Source organism: Stegodyphus dumicola, chromosome 10 (assembly GCF_044657685.1).
Source record: "Stegodyphus dumicola isolate Sdum_Otavi_A_Nest chromosome 10, ASM4465768v1".
In the NCBI taxonomy this organism is placed as follows: domain Eukaryota; kingdom Metazoa; phylum Arthropoda; class Arachnida; order Araneae; family Eresidae; genus Stegodyphus; species Stegodyphus dumicola.
In genome coordinates this window covers 163,453,351-163,477,120 of record NC_140777.1, presented here as the reverse complement: position 1 = coordinate 163,477,120, position 23,770 = coordinate 163,453,351, and the positions used below count along the sequence as shown (strand labels likewise).

The following is a 23,770-nucleotide window of genomic DNA, read 5'->3' as shown; positions in this document are numbered from 1 at the left end:
AGGCGTAGAAACTGCCTTAATTTGTTGTGGACGCTATGATGAGTCAATACATGGGATAATTTAATAACTTAAATTGAAATTTCAGAATGAATTAAGCATAATTTAATTCGCAATAATAAAAGAAGAGGTTACTTTGTTGTTGCGAAGCTCAGTTTCTCTAGATTGGCAACAAATCCACTATTCTGCTAGTGTTTCAAATGTAAACAAATATGGCTGCTATGGTAAACAAATTAGGCTTATCCGCGCTTAAACAACTTTTAAATTGTTGATAATTCTACAATTATAACGGGCAGGTTAACTAAAGGCATAGCAACCTTAACCGGAAGATAAGAATAACATAATTTAATCATTTTTAAAGCAAAAAATGAACAATTTACAAGCATATAAGAATAAAGAAAATGAGCTCATTGAGCCGAGTAACAGAGTGATATATATATACATATATTTATATACTTTTGATGTGGCCGATTCTTTACTTTCTTGTACGAAGTGAAGGAAGTACTGTAATCGCGAACAATTTCGGGTATCCCATTTCAATGAAAATACCCTTCTTTTGAAACCATTTGAAAATTGACTCCCTTACTGATCAATATATATATATAACTAAACCTCAGTGGCGTAACAGCCCTAACGGGCCAATGCCTGCAGTGCCCCGAAATCTGCTTTCTTGACCGTGGACCCCGGGGTGGGTAAGCATATGCCCTGAACAAGTCAGCTTGTCGCAGGACCCCCAGTGTTTAGTCCTCAAGCGAACTTGGTACTCATTTTATCGACGCAAAGGATGGAAATTAAGGGATGAAAGGCTGAGTCACCTTGCCCAGCTGTCACCATCGAGATAGATAAGGCCTGCGCGCTGAGTTACTACGTCACTGCTAGGGGACCGGTCTTCGTGCAGTTTACCTTCCTTGCTAAACACCCGTTTTTCTAAACCTATTCTATGAAATTGGTATCTCATACTATAAAATCAGTCTAAAACAAAATTACAAGCGGCAATATAATGTTTTGCAAAGCTTATACGAATATGAAATATTTTCATTTTCTTTTGTTGGTATTTATTTTCAAAACAAAATTATTTGAGAATGGTGTGGTGCTTTTGAAAGCAAATCATTTCTTTGAAGAAAAATTGGTTTTAAAATTCAAGTAGCTAAACTTTTTACTTTGATTTTTCTGCACTGTCTTTGTGTCTCTCGTTGATTCTCATCACCGCATCAAATTTTTTTTGTTTCACCCACTACTTTAACAAAATGTTTGCCAGTGGGAACACATGTTATCTCTCATTCTGTGATTATTGCATATTTTTTATATCTATCATATTAATGTAGCAGGATTATAAAACATCAAACGAATGCAAGAGACTACTTAATATTTAGACTAACATTTAAATGCCTTATATCAGTCAGAAAATTTTTCTGAATGTAATAAATTACTAAATAGTCTAGTCTTAAAATTATTTCTTACTTACATATTGTATGTTAATCTGTATTACAGTTAATGTTTTCCTCTTAATGCTACATAATTATTCGACAGAATCTGTAGTTAAATTGAGATAATGTTTATTACATAGTTCTGAAGACTATCAATATTAAAATTCCAAATAAGACAGGAAAAAAGTTTTTTAAATAAAGTTATACACAATTTTTTTGAAAATATTTTAAAAATATACGAAATACTTAAAAAACTTTTAGAAACTGAAATTTCTTGCAAATATTTACATCATACCTATTTAACTATAAGCGTTACCTCTGTTCTGAAAATATTTTTTCTATTAATATCCACATGAAAAGAAAATATAAATCCTAACATCATGTTCAAAACTTTTCTGTATAATGTAAGCAATTTTTTTAACTTACATAGCTTTTGGTGGTGCCACGTACTCAAATTAAAGATTGTAATTTAAAAGATAATTAAAAAATTGTTTTTAAAATTGCATTGAATTGAAATACAATGAAAACAAGTATGTCTACATATGAATTCAATTACTACTGCTTCTTCAATAACTGTACATTTTTAAAATTTCATTTTGCAGTTTCGCAATTTAATTACCTTAATATGAATCTTACATACATTACTTTAGAAACTTTTCTATCATTCTCAGAAAGATTTATATTGCATAACAAATTTTAAACAAACTGATTGCATGATAATAACATATATAAAAGTGAACAGAAGCTATATTAGCTAAACATATGCATTTAAGTTTCATCATGATAAAATGATGTTTAATGATTGGCAAAAAACATTGATATTTAAATTTAAGAACACAGTACTCTGTCAAGAATCAAATTTACTCTGTATTTGATATTCTACATATTATGTAATGAAATGAGTGTTATGCTTTTAACCCCTTAGGACAGTTATTTCATATAAAATTAGTTTCCAATTAAAATAAATAATCATAATTTTTGCTGACAATTTTTATATTACTAGTGTTAGTAATTATTACAAGGAATGATGCTTCAGATGTCAAAAGTAAACATAAATTCAATTCTTAAAACATAATGAATAAAAAATTACAATTTATAAAAGCCGACAAAAAGTTTGCTGAGGGTCCCTTAACCGTGACGTCACAAGCCAGTTTCGTTTCAGAGGGCAGGCCTTATCTATCTCGATGGTGGCGGCCCAGCCCGGGGATCGAACCGCCGACCTGTGGTGCTTCTGCGCGATGCGCTATATATATATATATATATAATGATTTTAAAATGCATAGATGAAGACACTGGAACTTTTATTGCTTACGATATTGCGTAGATGACTGAGAAGACCACATAAGGTTGAAGGTGGCACAGTGGAAAGCATGATGACGCAATTTAGCACAACGTATCTTGAAAAATCCCAATCTTTATTTTTTTTTACGTACTATATCAAATCATTCTTTTTTCAGACAAGATGTTTCTTAATTATATTTGAATACAGAAGTTGCATTTTGAAGTACCACGTCATCTTAAGCATCTAAGCAGCAGCAGCATGGATTAAAAGCGTCTTGCCAGCGGGAGAGCTAACGCGGAAAAAAGGGGCAGGTATCATAGCACTTCAGAGGAAGAAGGGTGCGAGTGGGAAAGCTTCAGTTCAGAGTTTTGGTTTACAATTAATTTAATTGGACAAGAAGTATCTGCATTAAAACGTTACGTAAGATAGAAAACTCTGGAACCTGTGAGAAGAGATGAATTTAGGGGCAGATCACCAAATGTAGAATGTTAATTTTGAGGTCGCCAATTATGTTTTTTGAAACAGCTATCATATTTTGTTATATTTTACACACACACACACACACACACACACACATATATATATATATATATATAATGGAAGAAAGCAGAACAAACTAAAAAAGACCTGTGCGGTCTAGAATTTTGCGCATTGAGCTGCAAAATTTGAAAACAAGGTAAAAAGGAAAGTCTTCATGCTATTGCTTAAAAGCAAATGTGATACTGTGGTTCCCGTGTAAAATTTTTTAACACTTTATGTAAAAATAAATTGCAATTACAAAAAGTTTAATTACAAGAAGTATGAACTACTTAACAAGAAAACTGACAAATAAAAATTGAATGTAAAACTCAAATCAAATTTGAATGTTAATCTAAGTAATTAAATGTAAATTAAAAAGCCTCAAACTTGCGCTAAAGCTGCAAAGTAATAAACCAATAATTCATAATAATTTATAATAAGAAATCTTTCCATATACCATCTCCAAGGAACATCAATTAAATTTAAAACCATGAAAGAAAAACATTTTTTTGAAGAAAGTAACTAGCATTGTAAATAGTAATTTCAACTCTTGTTTATAAATCGGCTAAAAAAATCTTTAATCTCAGAAATCGAAAAAAACCAAAAGTAAATTTTAAATATTGAATAAGCAGATTATATGGTACATATAATTACAAAACAATTTTTTTAAAAATAAATATAATCACGTCTTGTATTTTCGCTCATTAAACTGCTGAAAAATTATCAGTAAAGACATAGTAAGCAATTTAGAACTAATTTTTCACAAAGACCAAAAATTGAAATTCATAAGTAATAAATTTCAAATAATCATTTTCTCTCAATATATACATTTATCTTAAACCTACAATCAATCAGAATTTAAGCCAAATTGGTAAGATGAGAATAGTATGAACCAATTGGTGAGATTCTTCGATTTAGAATATATAACTAGAACTTTAAGATTTATTTATTGTACTATTTTCGCTTTTGTGTATTGTGCTTTGAGGATTATAATTCTAGTTTGGATTCTGGAGTACTCAAGATTACTTAGCAGTATATTGGTAACTTAAATTAGTTAAACCTAAAAGTAAACTAATAATTATAAAAAAAAAGAAGAAAAAGAAAACATGAAACATCTGAAATTCGCCGAAAACTATGACATTCGACAAACCTCAAAAATCATTTGAAATTTGAAACATTTATCGCGGAAGTTCGCTTTGCTACGGAATCCCTATCCTAAAGCTGGGTATTGTTTATATGTGCTCTTTGTGCAACAACAGATACAAAGCCGTAACTGATGTTGCTATTTCTAACTTAAGCTGTCTTTTTAAGAGAGATTTACTCTGTCAACCGTGTTGTTAGGTACTTAACGGAAATAATGAAGCAGCAGGTTGGTATTTTATTATCACTTTTCGTATACCAGCCATTGTGAAGTTGGCAGTTTATAGTTCCGGTTTTTTTTTTTTTTTTAATTTATCCTTATCGGCGTAGGAAATTGCAACACGATAGTTCCTTTTCAACTTCATATACTCTTACCTCTACTATTAAATTTTGAAGAATCTGTTTATATGTATGTTTGTATGTTCCTCACGTTATGGAAAAACTATAATAAAATTACCAAATTTTCAACATAACGTAATCTTCCATTCAAACATAGGCACTTCTAAACCAGAACTTTGAATATGGTTTTGTTTTATTTCCTATTTTGTACAAATTTAATTAATTTTTAATTAATAAACTCAGGGATTTGAAAGTGAACAGTGGCAACACTATTCGAAATAAAACATTTTTATCTCAAACGCGCGATACCATTGCCATTCAGCAAAATGTAAGATATTAGTATTTCAATTTTATTCAACAAACTGCGCTGTTTTAAAGGAATGTGTTGCCAATGCCTGAAATAAAAGGTTTTTATCTTTCATGTACCAGCATGCTGCCGCTCAGTAAAACGGATATATTTAACCTTCAGATTTAATCTGTGTGGTATTCAATAGTAAACCAAGCGATTTGAAAGCAAATAAACACAGTTTTTGAAATATTTTTTTTCTATTTTTTAATCTCATTGATTGAAATAAAAATGTAGTAAATTATGAGATGTCTAATGAAAAATAATAAATATTTTTATGAAATGAGACAAGCTAGACTCATTAAAATCATTATATACTTTATTTATAACTATTTTAGGCGTTGAGTTAAAAAAAGGAAAATATCACTCGCCAAGTTTTATTTTAAGAAGTGAAAAGTTAATTAGTTATTTAACATTTTGTTTATATTTGACAAAATTTTAGAACCTTATCATTTTAACTTACGCTCAACAGTAAAATGGACAACCTGCAAATAAAATCGGGGTACATTATTGTTCTATCATACATATTTTCTTCATAAAAGGTTTTAATGGTTTTCATTTACCACACAGAGAAGAACTATGTTATCATAACTGCCGGTGAGATTTTGATTTAAATTGAATTGCCTTTATCCTTCAGGTTTCTTCTCTAAACATCGAAGTGAATAGATACTGAAAGATAATTTGTTTCAACAGCACATGTTGCCATAAAAATTTATATTGTTAAGCTACTCATGCGCAAAAGAGAGAAATTCTAAATTTTCCGAGAAATTCTACTTCATTCAAAAGAAACCTAAACTTGACTCCAAGAACCTTCGGGATACATAGATACACACATGCCCAAAAGGATGAACAACTTTTTATTTTGTATAATGAAAACTATATACGAATGGAGATAAATATGAAAAACTTCATTTTTCGATGCCTAACACAAGATTATAACTACAGACTGCTGGAAATAGCAAATCAAAACAAAGTAGCAAGTCTTTGACATTTTGCAGAAAAGTACACAAAGGATCTGGGCACAAACAAAACACGCATAAAAAATACTTCTTATAACTAAGTAATTTGACTTTCCTGTAGGAAACAAAATGCCCTTCCGAAAAATAATGCATCATCACAATGCCACAGTACGGCCATTATCAAGGATTCAGGAATAGATCTGTATATTTAGGTTTCGATGTATTTTGATGCTAAGAAAAATATTTTCCTTAAAAGTAAATAAACGATTTTTTTTTCGTAGAGGCATTAGGTATTTTGGAAGCTGGAGTCATGAAAAATGAGTAGCGCCCTCTCCGGAAATCGAACCACGGACCTCTGGAATACGAGCCCAACGTGCAGACCACTAAACTACGAAGGCATGCTAAGAAGGCAGGAGAAATACCTTATATTTTAAAAGAAATTTTCTTCTTTTAAAAAGTAAATAAACGATAAAACATAAGTATGACATGAATTTTGTTATCGAAATTATTGTTTTTTAAATAGCTGAGATAATAACCACAAGTTCTTTAAATCAAAACTATTTCTGTGTATAAATGCACATCAGATGGCATGCAAATGCATACAGATAAATAACTGTAACTCTATAAAACTCCAAAACACAAGTTTATTAATAAATAGAAAGGCACTTTGTGGGAAAAAATCTATCTATCTTAGCAGCAAATCTTAGCAGCATTCTATCTATCTTAGCAGCAGCGAAAAAGTAACTGTTATTTAAATAAAAAGTACAATTGTTCTCAGTAAAATTAATTTTAATTACAAAAAAATAAACGAATAAAATTTGAGTAGATTATAAAATAAATTCCGAAGGGAGGAGAATGAGCGCAATAAAAGGCACAGTTTGAAATTTCTCGTTGCAACGTTTTTACATAAAGTAAAGTAGACATGAAAGAAATAGTTTTGATTGTCAATTATCAATTTAATAAGCTATGAATTAGGAATAAATTAATTCTATTAATAACTTAAATTGATATGCTTTTTATATCTTTTTATGGAAAAATATATATTTCATAAAGACAAGAAATAAACGACTAAAATTTCTTTAATTCCATTAGTGGATTAATCTCTATACTCGAGATTTCACTTAATTAAAAACTATCAGAAACTAGAGAAAAAGGATTCAGATTTATTGGAGTACGACAAAATGCAGTAGAATTAACAGATTAAGTGAAGAAATAATCTGTGGAGGACAAATGGCTAGCGTTACACATGAGGAAAATTACGAAAGCGCTTATGTAGCCTGCATTTCGCCGGAAGTGTAACTCAGGCCGAATTACCAGTGTTTAGCGGTCTTACCTAGTCGTCCACTAATGGAACAGATGAAAGCGCTTTGTCTGCTTCCTTGTTGCACACTATTTCCTTACATCAATAAAATTATTATTGTAAATACAATAAACGTTATAACATTACACACATAATTTTAGGTGTGTTAAAAAAAAAGGTATGCATTTAAAAAAAAAAAAAAAAAAAAAAAAAAAAACGCGACTTCAGAAACGTATACTGTTTTCATAAAAAGAATTTTTTTTATGGTACGTAGAACAATAAATCTTTCCCATTACATACCGTAGATCCCCCTTTTTTAAACTAATTTTATCATCCGAAAATCGAGAGGGGGAAATTACACCAGTCATTTAATACTCGAAGAACGTGCTTACGATGACAACATAGCAAGTGAAAAGTAGTCACAGATAAACTACAAGTAACTGTAAAAAATATTATTTTTTAAAAGAAACATATATTCCAAGAAGAATACATAGTCATATTGACATTATAATAACTGACGAATATTGAGCTTGTAAGGATCTTAAGTTTTACTAACGTTTATTTTATTTTAAATCTTTACTATCACTTCTTATTTTCTACTTCCGGCCAGAATTATAAGCGTGAAGGAGTTTATGCAAAGTTGTCTGGCGAACGCCAAGTATTTAAGTGTGGCCTTTTTGCCAAGCAGAAGAGAGGAAGCCGTGAGTTCGAAGCAGGCCGCTTACCTTAGAAGTTACGCAGTTGCTACTTTGCCTTCCAGGCCAGAGGTTTTAATCCTCTTGATAAATTAAACGTATTGTAGTGTTCACAGTCTCTGTGCTACATACGCTTTCTGTTATTATAAGGCCAATCTTATTCTAAAGTTAAATTAGAGTTTAGTTTTATTTTGATATCTTTTAAGTTAGACCCCGAGTGGAGGGTCATTGTATTCCGAAGTACGGAAGTCATTGTATATAAAGAAAAAAATAAAGGGTTTTGTATACCCTTCGTCTGTATCCTGTCTACTTACTACAATTAGTGAACATAGCTTTAGTAAGCTCTCTGTTCTAGTCAGGTCATTGTATGTTTCCGAAGAAGGTTAGAAGAAACATTGAACCTGATAGTGGCGCCCGACGAAGAATAACCATGGCCGAGTTTCAAGAAGAACCTGTGCTGCCTGCAGAAACAGCTCAGAATCCAGAAATGCCAGCTGCCGCCCTGGAAGGATTTGGGTATATTGTCCAGACCATGCGCGCTTCGATGAAACCAGAAGCAACGTTTAATGGAAACTCACAGGTAACCAGTTTTTTGGAAAAATTGGATGACCACTTCATGCTCTACCCCGTGCACGAGTTTCAAAAAGTTACCTTAGCTACCAGCGCTTTGAGGGGCCAAGCGCTTAACTGGTTCAAATGTATCGGCAGAAGTCTCTTGGGTCAAGCAGGAAGTCCCACCTATACCTACGAAAATTTCAAGACTGCCCTACTAAAAGCCTTCCCTGTTGTAAGGGATCGTGCGAAATTAGAAACAGAACTTTTCAGTATATATCAACAAAGACTGGAAAACATCTCGAGTTTTATTTTAAGAAAAATTCACGTTTTCAAGCTCTTGTATGGAAACCGTCCGGATCCTGAAATAATTCAAGTGATTTTGCCGAGGTTACTACCCCAAGTGCAAGACTTTATTGAATTGAGAAATCCGACTACACTGGAAAAATTATTTGAGCTAGCAATCCAGTTTGAAAGTAGAAGAACGGCGGACGTCGAAAGAAGACGCCAATATCAACAGCGAAACCAATTTGGTACGCCAAGACTACAGCAAACTCAAGCACATGGCTACGGAGAAAAAGCGAATCAGTGGGCAAGGAAACCCGAGCATTCAAAAACAGCCGGCGAACGTCGACAGTTCAATAGCAACCCAGGAAAAAAGTCTCAAGGCCAGTGGAGAAAGAAGGAAAGCACCGAAAGGAAAAATAATTTAAACTAAAACGGATTTCTGCTGACGAGAGGGTGCGGAAATCCGAAGGCCACGAAAACCCCTCTTCCTACAAGTTAAATACAGTAATGGTGAAAAATTTAACTCTTCCGAAGATTGAAGTCTTGGTAAATAATATCCCGGCCACCGCACTCCTGGATACCGGCGCGCAGTGTTCCTGTGTGGCAGAAGTCTTTTTTAGAAAGTATTTTCGCAAATACCGCATATATAATGCGGATAATACAACAGTATTAGCGGCGCAAGGAGAACAATGTAAGTGCGTAGGTAAAGTACCTTTGTACATCCGTATCAAGGACGAACAAGTAAAGGTGATGTTTTTTATAGTAAAGAATTTGCAAGCACACTTAATACTAGGAATAGACTTTCTTTCAGACGCACAAGCTACACTGGATTTTAATGAAGCGTCTCTTAAGCTGACGATGAAACCAGTGCGTGTAGAAAAGGTTGAACCGCCAAGGTTAAATCTCGACCACCTGCCTAATGACGAGCAAGATAGAATCCGACAAGTGGTAAGTGAATTTGCTTCCTTATTTAGTGATATTCCAGGATTTACCCAGGTTACTAACCATAGTATTGACACCGGAGATGCATTGCCGGTTCGTCAAAAACCATACCGGTATGATAAGAATAAGGAAAAAATTATAGAATGGCATATTACCGATATGCTACGTAAAAAGATCGTAACGCCTATCTCAAGTAGTTATGCTAGTCCGGTGGTTTTATGTAAGAAAAATAATGATTATCCTTTGGAGCATCCAAAAAGGTGGAGATTCGCTATTGATTACCGTAAATTAAATTCCATAACGAAATATCCGGTATATCCGTTACCGATTATAGAAGAAATTTTAAGGAACATAAAATCAACCAAATTTATGACAACTTTAGACTTAACGAATGGTTATTTTCAAATAGGGATCAGGCCTGAGGACGTGCCTAAGACTGCTTTTATAACCAAGTCTGGCACTTATGCATTTTTGCGAATGCCGTTTGGCCTTTCAGGCGCCCCAGCAACATTTCAGCGATGCATGGACATTGTGTTAAGACCTGTTCTCGGAAAGTCCACATTTATCTATTTAGACGATATCATTATTACTAGTGATAATCTAGACCAACATGTACAGGATTTAAGACAGGTGTTTTCTTTATTAAATGAGGCCAGTCTAAAAGTTAATGTCGAAAAATGCAAATTTGCAGCCCCTGAATTAAAATATTTAGGTTACAAAATATCGCAAAAAGGGATCGAGACAGATGAATCAAAAATAATCGCTGTACAAAAGTATCCGACTCCAAACACGGCAAAGAAGCTCTCTTCTTTTCTAGGACTTTGTTCATATTATAGGTCCTTTATAAAAGATTTTGCGGCTATCGCTGAGCCATTGTTAAAATTAAAAAGGAAAAAGGCAAGATTCTCGTGGACGGCCGAAGCCAATAGTGCTTTCGAAAAATTAAAACAAGCATTAACGCAAGCCCCTGTGTTGAAATTTCCTGAAAAGGATGAAAATTTAGAAATTTCAGCGGATGCTTCGGATTATGCGGTAGGAGCGGTACTTTCGCAAAATCAGCAGCCAGTAGCATTTTTTAGCCGAACTTTAAATCAAACACAAAGAAACTATTCCGCGACCGAGAGAGAGGCACTTGCAGTTCTGTTAGCAGTGCAAAAGTTCCGAGTCTATTTTGGAAAGGCGCCGATAACAGTATATTCTGATCATGCGGCGGTAACTAGATTGTACTCTGGAAAAAATTTATCCCCAAGGTTAATAAGATGGGCACTCAAGCTGCAAGAATATAATCTGGTAATCAAGCATACCCCCGGAAAGGAAAATATCGTAGCAGATGCCCTGTCACGAATTAAATTAGACGAACAGGGTAATACCGTAAAAGTTGCAATGCTGACAGCGTGTACAATAAATTCCCGAGAAACTGTAATAACCGAACTGGGTAAGGATCCTGAGTTTGGAAGTATTTATGAGTATTTGAAGGATCCTGAAAATTTTAGCCACCAAGATGTTGTGTCGATAAGAAATAGGGCGGCCCATTACGAACTAATAGATGGTCTATTATTTTATACAAAAACTACGAATTCCAACAACGAATTTCGACCTGTTATCCCAGCTAGTCTTAGATTAAATATCCTGCAAGAGCTCCATGACAGCCCTTTAGCTTCTCATGCTGGTATTCGAAAAACTACTCAACGCGTACGCGAGGCAGTCTACTTTCCTGAACTGCAAAAGTTAACAAGGGCGTATGTCCAGTCCTGCCCAACATGTCAAGCCGTTAATTATATTAATTTCCGCCCGGCCGGGTTTCTAAATAGTATTAAATCCGAATTTCCAAATGAAATAATCGGCATCGATTTATTGGGCCCTTTCCCAAAAAGTCAGTTAAACAAAAGTCGCTATCTCCTTGTTATAGTTGATCATTTTAGTAAATGGACCGAAATTGTTCCCTTAAAACGAGCCTCCGCGAAATTAGTTACCGATTCTATTTTAAATAAATATATTTTAAAATACGGGGCGCCCCTAAAAGTTATATCGGATAATGGTCCTCAATTTGTAAGTAATATATTTGAAGACATGTGCCAAAAACTGGGCATACGTCATTTAAAAATGGTCCCGTATCGGCCGCAATCAAATATAGCGGAACGGGTCAACAGAAATATAGTGAAAATTATCCGTAGTTATGTTAAAAATTTTCATAAAAGCTGGGATAACTATGTCAATGAATTTGCTTTCGCCCTTAGGACCGCAAAACATGATACAACGGGCAAAACTCCTGCTGAGTTATTTCTAGGCAGAAAGGTTATAACACCGTTAGATAAACTATTTTATGTGCAACAAAGAGCCCCAGAATTTAAAATGGGTGATATAGAAAAACTAATAAAAGAAGCAAAAAAGAATACGGAAGTAGCACAAAGAAAACAAAAATTGTATTATGACTTGAAACGACGGGGAGTAACTTATAAAGTAGGGGATGAAGTACTAAAAATTAAGCATTCACTTTCTTCAGCACCAGAAGATAAAACTGCCAAATTTTTTCCACGCTTTGAAGGACCATATGTTATAGAAAAAATAACTCACGCTGTTGTAGTGTTAAAGGCAAGAAATGGTGAAACCTGTTCCGCAAACATTGACCAGATAAAACCATTCTATGACCGTAATAAAATGCAAATCTTTTCAGATCTTTTGCAGGATCCGGTACGGCAGACACCGCAGGTACAAGTTCCAGAGGTGGGAAAACGACAAGTACAAGGGCAAGCCAATGAGAGACAGAAGCAAGTGAAAAGAAAATTGCCCCGCGGAAAAATTGAAGGTACAAAGAAAAAGAAGCCGTTCCACCGTCCAAAAAACAGAGTTCACGAACACCCCCAGAATGAAGAAGGGAGAAGGACGACGTATGTGGAAAAGACCGGGAGAAAGGACGGCAACTATAACCCGGCTGTGAAACGGAAGATTGACTCATCCGACAGAACTCTCCGCAGCAAAAGTCGCCGAACTGCGGAAGGGCCATCAGCGGCGGAGGAAAAAGTACAAGAAAAATTTGAACGGCCAACAACGAGGTCCAAGCAGGATCACGACAAAAGTTTCTCGGTTCCACCAAGACCAGCTGCCTTCAAACGGCCAAGACCACAAGCAGAGGACAGAAGGAAGATGTTCAAGGGTGGCCGTAGTGGTGAAAAACGGAAGCTTCCAGAGGAAAGCACTGAAGGGCGAGCCCGTACAAGAAGGAGGATCAACCAAGCTACGGTCTGCAGCACCTTTAAAGACTGGGCCCAGAAAAGGATGTCTGAATATTACAAAGATAAGTAAAATTTTATGTTACTTTACAAACTTAAGTTAATCTTTCATTCTTACTGCAAGTGGCAGATTTCAAGAAGTTTTACCTCATGCGAGGTCTACCTTTATCGCCAAAAGGGCGAGAAATGAGTTGTGACCGATTTTCTTATTATGTTTTTCAATTACTCGCGCGTAAAACTAAAGTTGATGTATAATAGCGTTGTATAAAGACTTAAATATTGTAAAAAGTTATTGTATAAATTTTATTTAAAACATTCTAACAAGAAAGAAGTTTTAGTCTGAAAGACTTTTTGAAATGTAGTATTATTTCAATGTAGAAAGAATTGGCACTTGCTTTGAAAAGAATAGAAGTTAACAATGTACTACTAATGTATGTTTTCAAATGTGTAAAATTAACGGCATCTTGATATGTTCTTGTATACATGTGAACTGTTATTTTGAATGTTTAGAAATAACGTGATATGGTAAAAGTGAAAGTAATGTTAAAAAATTTGTTATTCGTGTGACTGTAAAGATTAAATCATGGTGAATATGTGTTAAAGGTTGAATGATGTAGTTAGGCTCTCTGACGCTACACTTTAGAGTTAGCCACTTTCAGAATAGTACCTCAGGGTCTAGAGTTGAAATTAGGGTGTGTTAAGAGGTCTCGTATGTTGAATTTTAACACATTAGTGTTTTGATTGTAGGAGGAAGTGTTGAACACATAGACAGAAACACATTCGTGTTTGGTGTTTTTACAACACATGTCAGAGAGCACGGGGAGAGATAATTAAAATAGTCATGAATGAAATAAGAATGTTAAGAAAAGTATATTCTATATGTTATTTGCAATGTCATTCTGTAACATTTCATTAAACTAGTTTTCCTTCCAGATCTCTGGAAGGAACCAGAATTGAATAAAGCTCCTGTTTAGATGCAGTACAGATGAAAAAGAAAAAAGATTGTTGTATATTCCGGGAGCTGCTATTGTAACAAATTTCTTTCTTTTAAAATTTTCTAGTTTCTAGCTAAGTTATGATTGTAAAAGTTTGGCCTCGCGTTAGTTTCTAGAGCTAAAAGTTTTCAACAAGGTCGTTTTAGACCTCAGTTTCAAACTAATTAACTCTGGCGGGAAGTATGTAAGGATCTTAAGGTTTACTAACGTTTATTTTATTTTAAATCTTTACTATCACTTCTTATTTTCTACTTCCGGCCAGAATTATAAGCGTGAAGGAGTTTATGCAAAGTTGTCTGGCGAACGCCAAGTATTTAAGTGTGGCCTTTTTGCCAAGCAGAAGAGAGGAAGCCGTGAGTTCGAAGCAGGCCGCTTACCTTAGAAGTTACGCAGTTGCTACTTTGCCTTCCAGGCCAGAGGTTTTAATCCTCTTGATAAATTAAACGTATTGTAGTGTTCACAGTCTCTGTGCTACATACGCTTTCTGTTATTATAAGGCCAATCTTATTCTAAAGTTAAATTAGAGTTTAGTTTTATTTTGATATCTTTTAAGTTAGACCCCGAGTGGAGGGTCATTGTATTCCGAAGTACGGAAGTCATTGTATATAAAGAAAAAAATAAAGGGTTTTGTATACCCTTCGTCTGTATCCTGTCTACTTACTACAATTAGTGAACATAGCTTTAGTAAGCTCTCTGTTCTAGTCAGGTCATTGTATGTTTCCGAAGAAGGTTAGAAGAAACATTGAACCTGATAAGCTGATATCCGAAGATAACTGAGCCGGAAACGTCGCGCTCGTCTCAGTTACCTTTTAGCTTTATTTATTAAATATCATGTTCTTCGCACTTAAAACATAAAATTTAGTTCAACAACAATATCGCAGAATTTTTAGTACACTGTCTCGCACGCTGGAGATAAAAATCCTTTTTTATTATTAATTAAAAAATTTTCCTCGTTTTTTAATGTTATCAAAACAACCGTGGATAAAAGTGATCACATTAAAAGGCGACTACTGTAGGTAAATCTTTCAACCGGAGTTGCCAACGCACGATAATAAAATAAAGAATTAGAAGCTTGCAAAAAATGTTAAATACATACAGAAATCTCGTCTGCCAGCATAGCAAACTTTCAGAACCGGAATTCTTCTGAGAAATCCACAAATCCCATAAATACACTCCAGACACAATCGAGTTCACAGCAGAAAATCTTTCACAAAAATGCTCCTTTTAACTAACGTTTTTGATTGGTTTGCGCGAACTGTGTACTCAGTAGCGTGTAGGCGCCTCGTAATGAAACGAAAATAAAAACAAATACAGCAGCGAGAGATAAAGAACGAGAACGTGGTTTTGGGAAGCAGCTGTCAAGCCAACTCTACGAAAACGCAAACGGCTTATTTCTTTCTCCCTGAGTCGATATCAAGCGAATAATTTCTTAACATTTTTTCCTCCTTTTCTAAAATAAAAATAAAGCAATGGAATTGGCTAGACCGGGAAAGAGAATATATATTTATATATATATGAAAAAAAGAGAGAAAGAAGAAAAGAAAAGAATTATCCCCAAAGTTTTCAGAGCCAGAATGTCTCATAAATAATACCTACGACAACATGACATTTCATTCAGATCGATATTCTAACACATTTGCAGGTCTATTTTCTGAGTGCCCGGATAGTACAAAAGGATCCGTATCTTTTACCACCGCTCAGAGACAAGCCACGATATATCCCATAAGAATACTTACTCTACTAGAACAGACCTTTTATCCAATTTCGTTTATGGGATCATAAGGTCCGCCAAATAGACTTGCTGCAGCTGTTTCCTGCACGAAAGCTCCGGAAACAAGTCTGGACATGATGACCCAGAAGATCTTAAGCGTTCTAATGGTTCATCGAAACATATTCTTTTATGGGACAACAGCATTTTTTTTATTGATGAACATATCTCATCAGCCTAAAGGAAAGCTTTCTTTTCCGAGGTGTTTCAGATTTTATTTTTTTTTTTTATACGTAAGTTTCAAATAATTTAGCTAGTAACAAAATATTCGCAGGCCTTGAAATAATTTATTTGAGCTAATCGTCTGCCTGCAGATGCTTAAAACTAAAAACATTTATTAAAAATTTATGCGGCTAGCCCATGACCTCCCACCAGTTTCACATTAAGACGCGGAAGTGGAGAAATAGCAATGAGCTTCACGTAAAATATAACGTCTGGTTTATCGTTTGGGTAAATAAAATCTAATTTATTTATAAATTACTAGCCTAATGTTAATTCAAAGCACTACTCATTCTTACTTTCTTGTACGAAGTATTGTAATCACAAAAATGTCCGGGTACCACATTTCAAAGAAAATATACAGTTTGACCGCTTTCGAATGTAATTTAACGATGTTTTTGCTCGACATCTGTACGTAAGACAGGATACAGGACTCTTTTTTCCCCAAACGAATTATAAACCTGGTTTAAAATGGATTCAGAAGAGATTTTTTCGTGGCGTCTGTACGTATCTCGTATAACTCAAAAATGAAGCGTTGAAATATGTGGGACTGCTATAACATGTAGATGTGCACCTCCCTTTTTCGTTGCAATCGGCCGTACGAAAAGTACTGTTCCTCGACTCAGGTTTCTTTATTCTTATATGTTTGTAAATTGTGCATTTTTTGCTTTAAAAATGATTCCATTATGTTGTTCTTATCTTCCGGGTAAGATTTTTATGCCTTTAGTTAACGTGCATGTTATAGTTGTAGAATTATCAACAGTTTAAAAGTTTAAGTGCGGCTAAGCCTAATTTTTTTTTACTATTAGAAACTTAGCAGAATAGTGGATTTGTTGTCAATCTAGAGAAACTAAGCTTCGCAAAAACAAAGTAATGTCTTCTTTTATTATTGCGAATTAAATTATGCCTACTCCATTCTGGAATTATCATTTAAGTTATTAAATTATCCCATATATTGACTTAACATAGCGTAAACAAGAAATTCAGTTCCTACGCCTTCAGTGTCTTTTTGCCGAGTGAGACCAAAAGCAAACTTTCAGTTTTGTGCACGAAAAAAATCTGCCTTCTTTGCCCGCTAGCCGAATTGCTTGTTTTTGCGTAGAAACTCTAATTTTAATTGAAAAAAAATATTGCTTTAACTGTATTTGGTGTTTTATGTTTTTCTATATCTTTCAATTTTTCATATAGATATTTTGAGTTTTTATGTATTTTTGCCTTGTCGCGAAATGAGAACCGGATTAATTGAATGAGAAATATATCTCTAATGAAATTCGAGGAAATAAGTTTAAATTAAATGCAGAAAAAAATGCGTATAATTTAATATTCCGTACGAGGAATTGTACACATCAGAATTTTTATTATTCTGTTCTCCCATACAACGGACAATGGTAGCTATACGTCCTAATGTATACATATTATTTCTTATTCTTTGATTTGAAAATATTGTATCGACTAAAGTTTATGCTCTGGTCATAACAGTGCGTCAAATTCACAAATCAATGACTTAACAACCACAAAAGTTTTAAAAGCAGCCTATCTTTAGAATTCACGACAAAATGTTAAGTGATGCCGTGCATTTCTTTTTATATTCGCTTTATTATTTATATTTGCTACATTCTTTTAAAACGAACATAAAATTGAGGGCTGAGCCTAATATAGTATATAAGAACTTACAATATTTTGTAGTTTCAGGAGTAGTCTCTTCTACTGCATTGCAGGTGTAACAAATAATAAACAGTGGAATGTCTTCAAAAAAATTAAATTTTTTCTTTGTGCTTTTCTTCGGGTCATGGAGGTCCATAAGCGGCCGAATTGTAAAGCTGTTGAATGCTGGTAGTTCGGTTGGAGGTTTAAATCTCGCGAACGGGGATGGTTGCATGAGCGTTTTTGTGTTTTTCTTATGTTTAACGTGTATACGAGCCAGGTTTCCTAAGAAAGTCTTCCACGAAGGCATCCATCCCCTTAGGCAGATAGCGCTTGATTGCTTTGCCATAATCAAATAAACCAAATCAAATTCATTTAATGCCTGCGTTTGAACTGAAATTCTCCTCTCTTTAGTTTTTCTGTAAAAAAAAAAAAAAAAAAAAAAAAAAAAAAAAGACCGCTCGGTCTGAAATATCGCCTGAGGAACAAACATGGGGCCCACCCCGATCTTACTCGTGAGAGCTTTGATTACAGGAAGTAAAGTTTTCTCATATCCTTGTGCTCCTTATCCAGTTGCTTATGTTGACTGTTAAAAAGCTATAATGGGCTTCAAATGTAAGTACCATTTCCAGTTGTCCACTTTCACCCAAAATATAATCAACTGTTTATAAGAAAGTAGAAAGATGAAGTATGCAAAACAGAAAATTTTGGGTGTTTGTATGAGAGTTATTGCGGACTAAAAAATCGTCACACACCTACACACAGACAGAAAGACATCATTGTAAAAAAATAAAAACGTATTTTGGAGGACCTTATTCATGCTTTTTCAATGAAAACACGCTATGATAGTTTTTGAGCGAAAGAATTATATGTATATTTGGTTTGCGGGAGGTAAAAACGGTGACATTTACCTATTTATTGAAAATATGGGTTAATAAAAGCTTAATTCATAATTAATGCTATTATAAGGACAAGCGTTAGACATTTTGCCGCCTGGTGCATTCTCTGCGGGTCTTAAATTCCGTTGCAAGGTAATTCTCTAAATTCTGAAAAGTTTGCCGCCGATAAATTCCGCTACCCCGTGCTTACCCTAGATTCTAGAAAAAGTTATATGTCTAAATTTTGTGTTATTGAATTCTCGGTGTGTCACTAGATCGGTGAAAAACTTGTAGAGTCCAGGTGGGTTAACTTCTATCTGTATACTGGAGTAGCAGGAAACTACACACGAGAAAGGTTCACGTACCCTTTATTAACTCTTTAAAATTTACAATGCGTCAACTCGACGCTAATAAACTTCGCCTCTACTTGGGCGGTCAACTGAAAGTCACTACTGAAAGTCAGATAATTGAAACTAAAAGTCGAAATATTAACAAGTGATAAAACTAGCCTACAGGGCTCAGCGAGATCCCGTAACTTCAACCCCCTTCTAAGCTAGAGCCTAACTCTTCCTTTCTTCTACCGAAACTCGTCTTTTAACTACTTCCTTCAAAATAGAAAAATTTGTATTCGTTCACGCGCGCTACAACATTTAACTATTCTGCCACTGACAATTAGGGGAATGAAGGCTTATACGAAAGTTTCAAATAAATATTAAAATATTAGTTAAAATAAATATAAATCCCTACAAACTAAAATAAATCGGTGAATATTTTCCCTAAAATCGGAAAATTCAATAAAATCGGTGATTTTTGGTGTTTCACTCAATTATGAAAATTTTGCCGCCTCTCTAAATTTGCGCTAGCACCCAATTCTAAAAAGGTTACTACGCGATTACATAAATTCTAAATAAGTTCATATGTCTAAATTCTGTTGCTCGGCGCTTTAATAAATTCTAAACATTTTACCGCTCGGTTCAGCCACGCTGGTTGCACCGGCTCTGCCTTAGCCCTGACCATTACTAAAAATTGAAGTTCACACAATAAATAAGCAGCGAGCGAAATATAAAGTTAATTTTTCTGTCGGCTTCTGTCGCAATAGCTTGACCTGCTTTCTATTATCGGCTGCACGGGAGTTTTGTGGGTTTCTCCTCGTTTAATGTGAATACCAGACAGTTTTTATTAGAAAGTTGTCCTCAAAGGCATCCCTCCTGTTAAACAGATAACTCTTATGTACTTCGTCATAACCGAAAAAAACCTACCCTTAAACTAGCAACAATCACCTATATGCACATAACAATATTATGCTTGTTTAATTTCTGTTTATAACTCTGGACAGCAATTCGTATAGGTGCTATGCGCTTGTAAGTAAATAACGATTTTAAGTATTTATTGAAAATATGTGCTGTGTTTAATAAAAAAAACTGATTCTTAATAAAAATTGTTACTGAAAATGTTAGAACACATAGCAGTTAGGATGATTATGGATCACAATAATTTTTCTAACAGCTGAGGCACCTAGGTATTTAGTTGGATAAAAATACAGTTACGGATTTTGTATATATGTAAATAATTTTAGTGAAATTATATGTGAAATTGTAGTAGCTCCTGTACATTGCAACCTGAAATACTTGAAAGAGCACGAAGCTCTGTCGGAAAAATAATATTACAGGGGCAAGTCTATTTAACATTGAGGTAAACGACTATCTCGCTAAATTGGGAGGATAGAAAGCCCCCTGAAGATAACAGGCTATTTCAGGCAGCTTTGGAATATATCGCTAATATGGCGATGATTTTGGCGACTCATTCGTGTCGCCAAGTTTGGCAAGAAATCGCCGAACTCGGCGACTATATGGCAACATTTAGCTCCGGTCCTGTATTCTGTAACTGGATAACTGTAATTGTTCTCTGTGTTAATTGTTCTCTGTGTTCTCTGTGTTAATTGTTCTCTGTGTGTAACTGTAACCGTATCCGGCCTTTATATGTGACTTTAATCGTATATGCGTGTTAGTAGTTTCAAGAAATGGATGGTACTAAAGATTTCCCGGCGACCGGAAGGGGGGTAACTATATAAGACGGGAGAGAGCATCATCTCTCAGTTTTTAGTTCAGAATCAACCTCGCAGTATTGAGAGTTCTCCGCGTGAGCTTCGCTCTTCATATGTGCTTTGCATTGCGTTGTGTTTAAAGTTCTTAGTAGTTTAAAGTGGTAACTACTTATTGTGCTCTGTCCTCTGGGCAAGTACTCTGGCCTTGTGGAATGTTCCAGAACTGTATGGTTCTTCTTTTGGAAAAATAAATTTTATCCGGTTATCATCGTTTCTGTGTGCATTCAATCCATTGCGAACCCTACGCACGAAACAGTATGAAATACTTCTAATTTAGTTCTGTTACCGATCCATTTGTTGCAACGGGGAGGAGGATAAGTGGAATTTTCATGATTTAAGTACTAATAAAATAAATCTGATGTGTATACCACATGACTTATTTGTACGGAATATTAAATTATATGCATTTTTTCTTGCATTGCATTTAAACTTATAGGATTGAATTAAATCTACATCGATAGCCCATAAACCACAGTAGAATAAATGCACTCTTTAAAATTCACTATATTTGTTTATCTTAGTGACACTCTGGCGCTAGGTTCACTTAATAATGACATTTCATTCATTTTATAAGGAATCTAGGAATCGTCACTTCAATTATGGTGTCAACTACTAAAGAGTTTTTACCATTCTTTGAAATAGTGCCAATAGCAGTTCGCGGTTGTTTAATAAATCAATGGTGCGTAGAAGCACCGCGCCCGCAGGCGAAATTCTGGTCAAAGGTGGCAAGTCTTAGGAAAGTCACAGATCGTAAATGACATACATGAGTTCAAGTCATAAGCAATTAAATGTGCATAATCAGGTCGTATTTAAAACTTGAGTAGGTGCTGGCTGGTGAGAATATAAGATTACTGAGCCGGATCACGTGACTTAATAAAACATTGTGATTGGTGCGAAAGTCTATAAGCAGTATTTGAAGTATAATTAATATATCATTTTCTAAAATCAAAAATACAATAAATCCTTTTAAGGATGAGTTAATTGAAGTAGAGAAACTTCATAACAGTCCTTTAGACGTAATACAAACAAAAATATGAGCTTAAAATAATTTAAATTTGAGTGCAGGGAGTGTCGTCACGTCCACTAATGAGCAGTGAGCAAGCAGTATTGAATCGAAAGTGCGTAAGACTGCGACGAAAACAGTAAGTACAATATTTTTCGCAAAAAATACACAATTCCTAAGGCTTTGAGAAAGTAACAGTCCTTTCTTCATTTTATAACTCAGAATGCACAAAATTTATATCATCTGGAGAATTATCTAATCGTTGCCACATGTTCTATTCAAATATTATAATAAATCTAAAACGATGTATAAAAGAAACTAAACAAACAAACAACAAAAATAAATAAATAAACAAAAAATAAAAATCTGAAAGGTTTCAGATTTTTAAATTACGTCCAAAGGGGCGTTTTTTTAACGTTTTGTGTGTTACCTTTATTTATTAAATATCATGTTCTTTGCACTTAAACCATAAAATTCAGTTCAATAGCAATGTCGCAAAATAATTTTAGAATGAGCATATCTTTAGAATTTCAGATACACAGTTCCGCGCGCTGGAGATAAAAAGGTTTTTTCCCCCGTACAGTGTTGCTATTGCTCGCTTTTAAATCGTTGAGTTTGTTTTTCAAAAATTCGCTTAAGTTTTACAAAATATGAAATCGATCGTAAAACAAATTATAAATTTCAGATTTGGTCTTCCACATGCCTATATTCGTAGGAGGATGACGTCATTCAAAATTCAATGGCTCTACCGTTGTTTTATCATAATACGAGAAATATACATACATTTAATGCAGATTTTTCATTATTTAAATTCTTCAAATATAATGCAGGACTCTAACATTGGGTGGCAACAGTTTGAAAAGTGAAACGGACATTTATAGCGATTCAACTCAAAATCGCAAAACGAAAACAATAGTCCTTCAGGGACAAAGCCCCTTTGGACTAAAAAAAGGTAATCGAAAAGTAGCCGCACTTAAAAATAACTCTTCTGTTGTTGATAATTCCACAATTATTGCATACAGGTTAAATATACGCATAAAACTCTTAACCAGAAGAACATAATTCAATCACTTTTAAAGCAAAAAACGCACAATTTACAAACATATATTTATATACTTTTTGGTGCGGCCGATCACAACTAAAATACGAGGTGCACATCTACATGTAATAGCAGTCCTACATACAAAATTTCATTTCAACGTTCTTTGAGGCTACTCGTTTTTGAGCTATGCAAGATACGTACGTACGCACAGACGCCACGAAAAATTCTCTTCAGAATTCATTTTAAATCAGTTTTATAATTTTTTTGGAAGAAAAGAGTCCTTATTCTGTTCATACGTGCAGATGTCACGCAAAAACATCGTTAAATTGCATTCGATAGCCGTCAAAATTGATATTTTCGTTGAAATATGAGACTCGAAATTTTTCGCAATTACAATACTTCCTTTTTACTTCGTACTAGGAAGAAGCTACTTCAACACTTTAGCAAGCTCTTTACGAAAGCGCTCCATTTCATAGGAGTACAGTCTTTTTTCGCTTTCTTTTAATTAGATCATTCAAATCCACATGCCTGTCAGCAAACATGAAAAACACATATTCAGCCAAGTTACGCATATTTGCTTCTGTGTGAAACGCCCGAAATTAATTCTTGTAAAAACATTCAGCTTGAAACTACATTTCTTTTCATATTTACTGAAAATAAGTGTAGCATTTAATACAGGATTAGCTTGTGATTTATGTCGGTGCTACAAACGGCAATACATGCAATAGTTAAGTACGATGATTGTAGAAGAGAAAGTGCTCTTACAGGCCGTCATCCTTTTTGCATTGTTTAACAACTTATTATCCAAAATGGTTTGCCGTTAGCTTTTACTGTAATTTTTATAATATGATCACAGTTTCCAAATGTTGTGCAATGGAAATTGGCAGGGACAATTATTTTCGTAATTATGTAATTATAATTTTCAACTACAATTACGATTACAATGCAGTTGCAGCTAGTTTAAATAATTTCAGTAAAATCATAATTTAAATTATATTTACACAATTACTTTTAAAATTATAATTAGAATTACCAGTTACGGTATTTTTTTACATATACCTCACCCGTAGCGTTTTAGCTCCAAGCTCTAAAAATAATAAA

The 23,770-nt window shown here is 34.2% G+C and overlaps 1 protein-coding gene across 3 annotated transcripts in view; it reads right to left on the bottom strand.

The window, feature by feature from the left end:
* Pka-R1 (protein kinase, cAMP-dependent, regulatory subunit type 1) overlaps nt 1-23,770 on the bottom strand; it is a 225,419-nt gene that overhangs the window by 97,858 nt on the left and 103,791 nt on the right. The window contains exon 1 of one of the 3 annotated variants that reach the window (XM_035355088.2): nt 15,108-15,227. The exons of the other annotated variants lie outside the window; for them this stretch is intronic. Coding sequence (XP_035210979.1) covers nt 15,108-15,128 — 21 coding nt within the window. The 5' untranslated portion in view covers nt 15,129-15,227. Of the gene's footprint in view, nt 1-15,107; nt 15,228-23,770 lie in introns of those variants that run through there. 3 annotated transcript variants of the gene reach the window in all.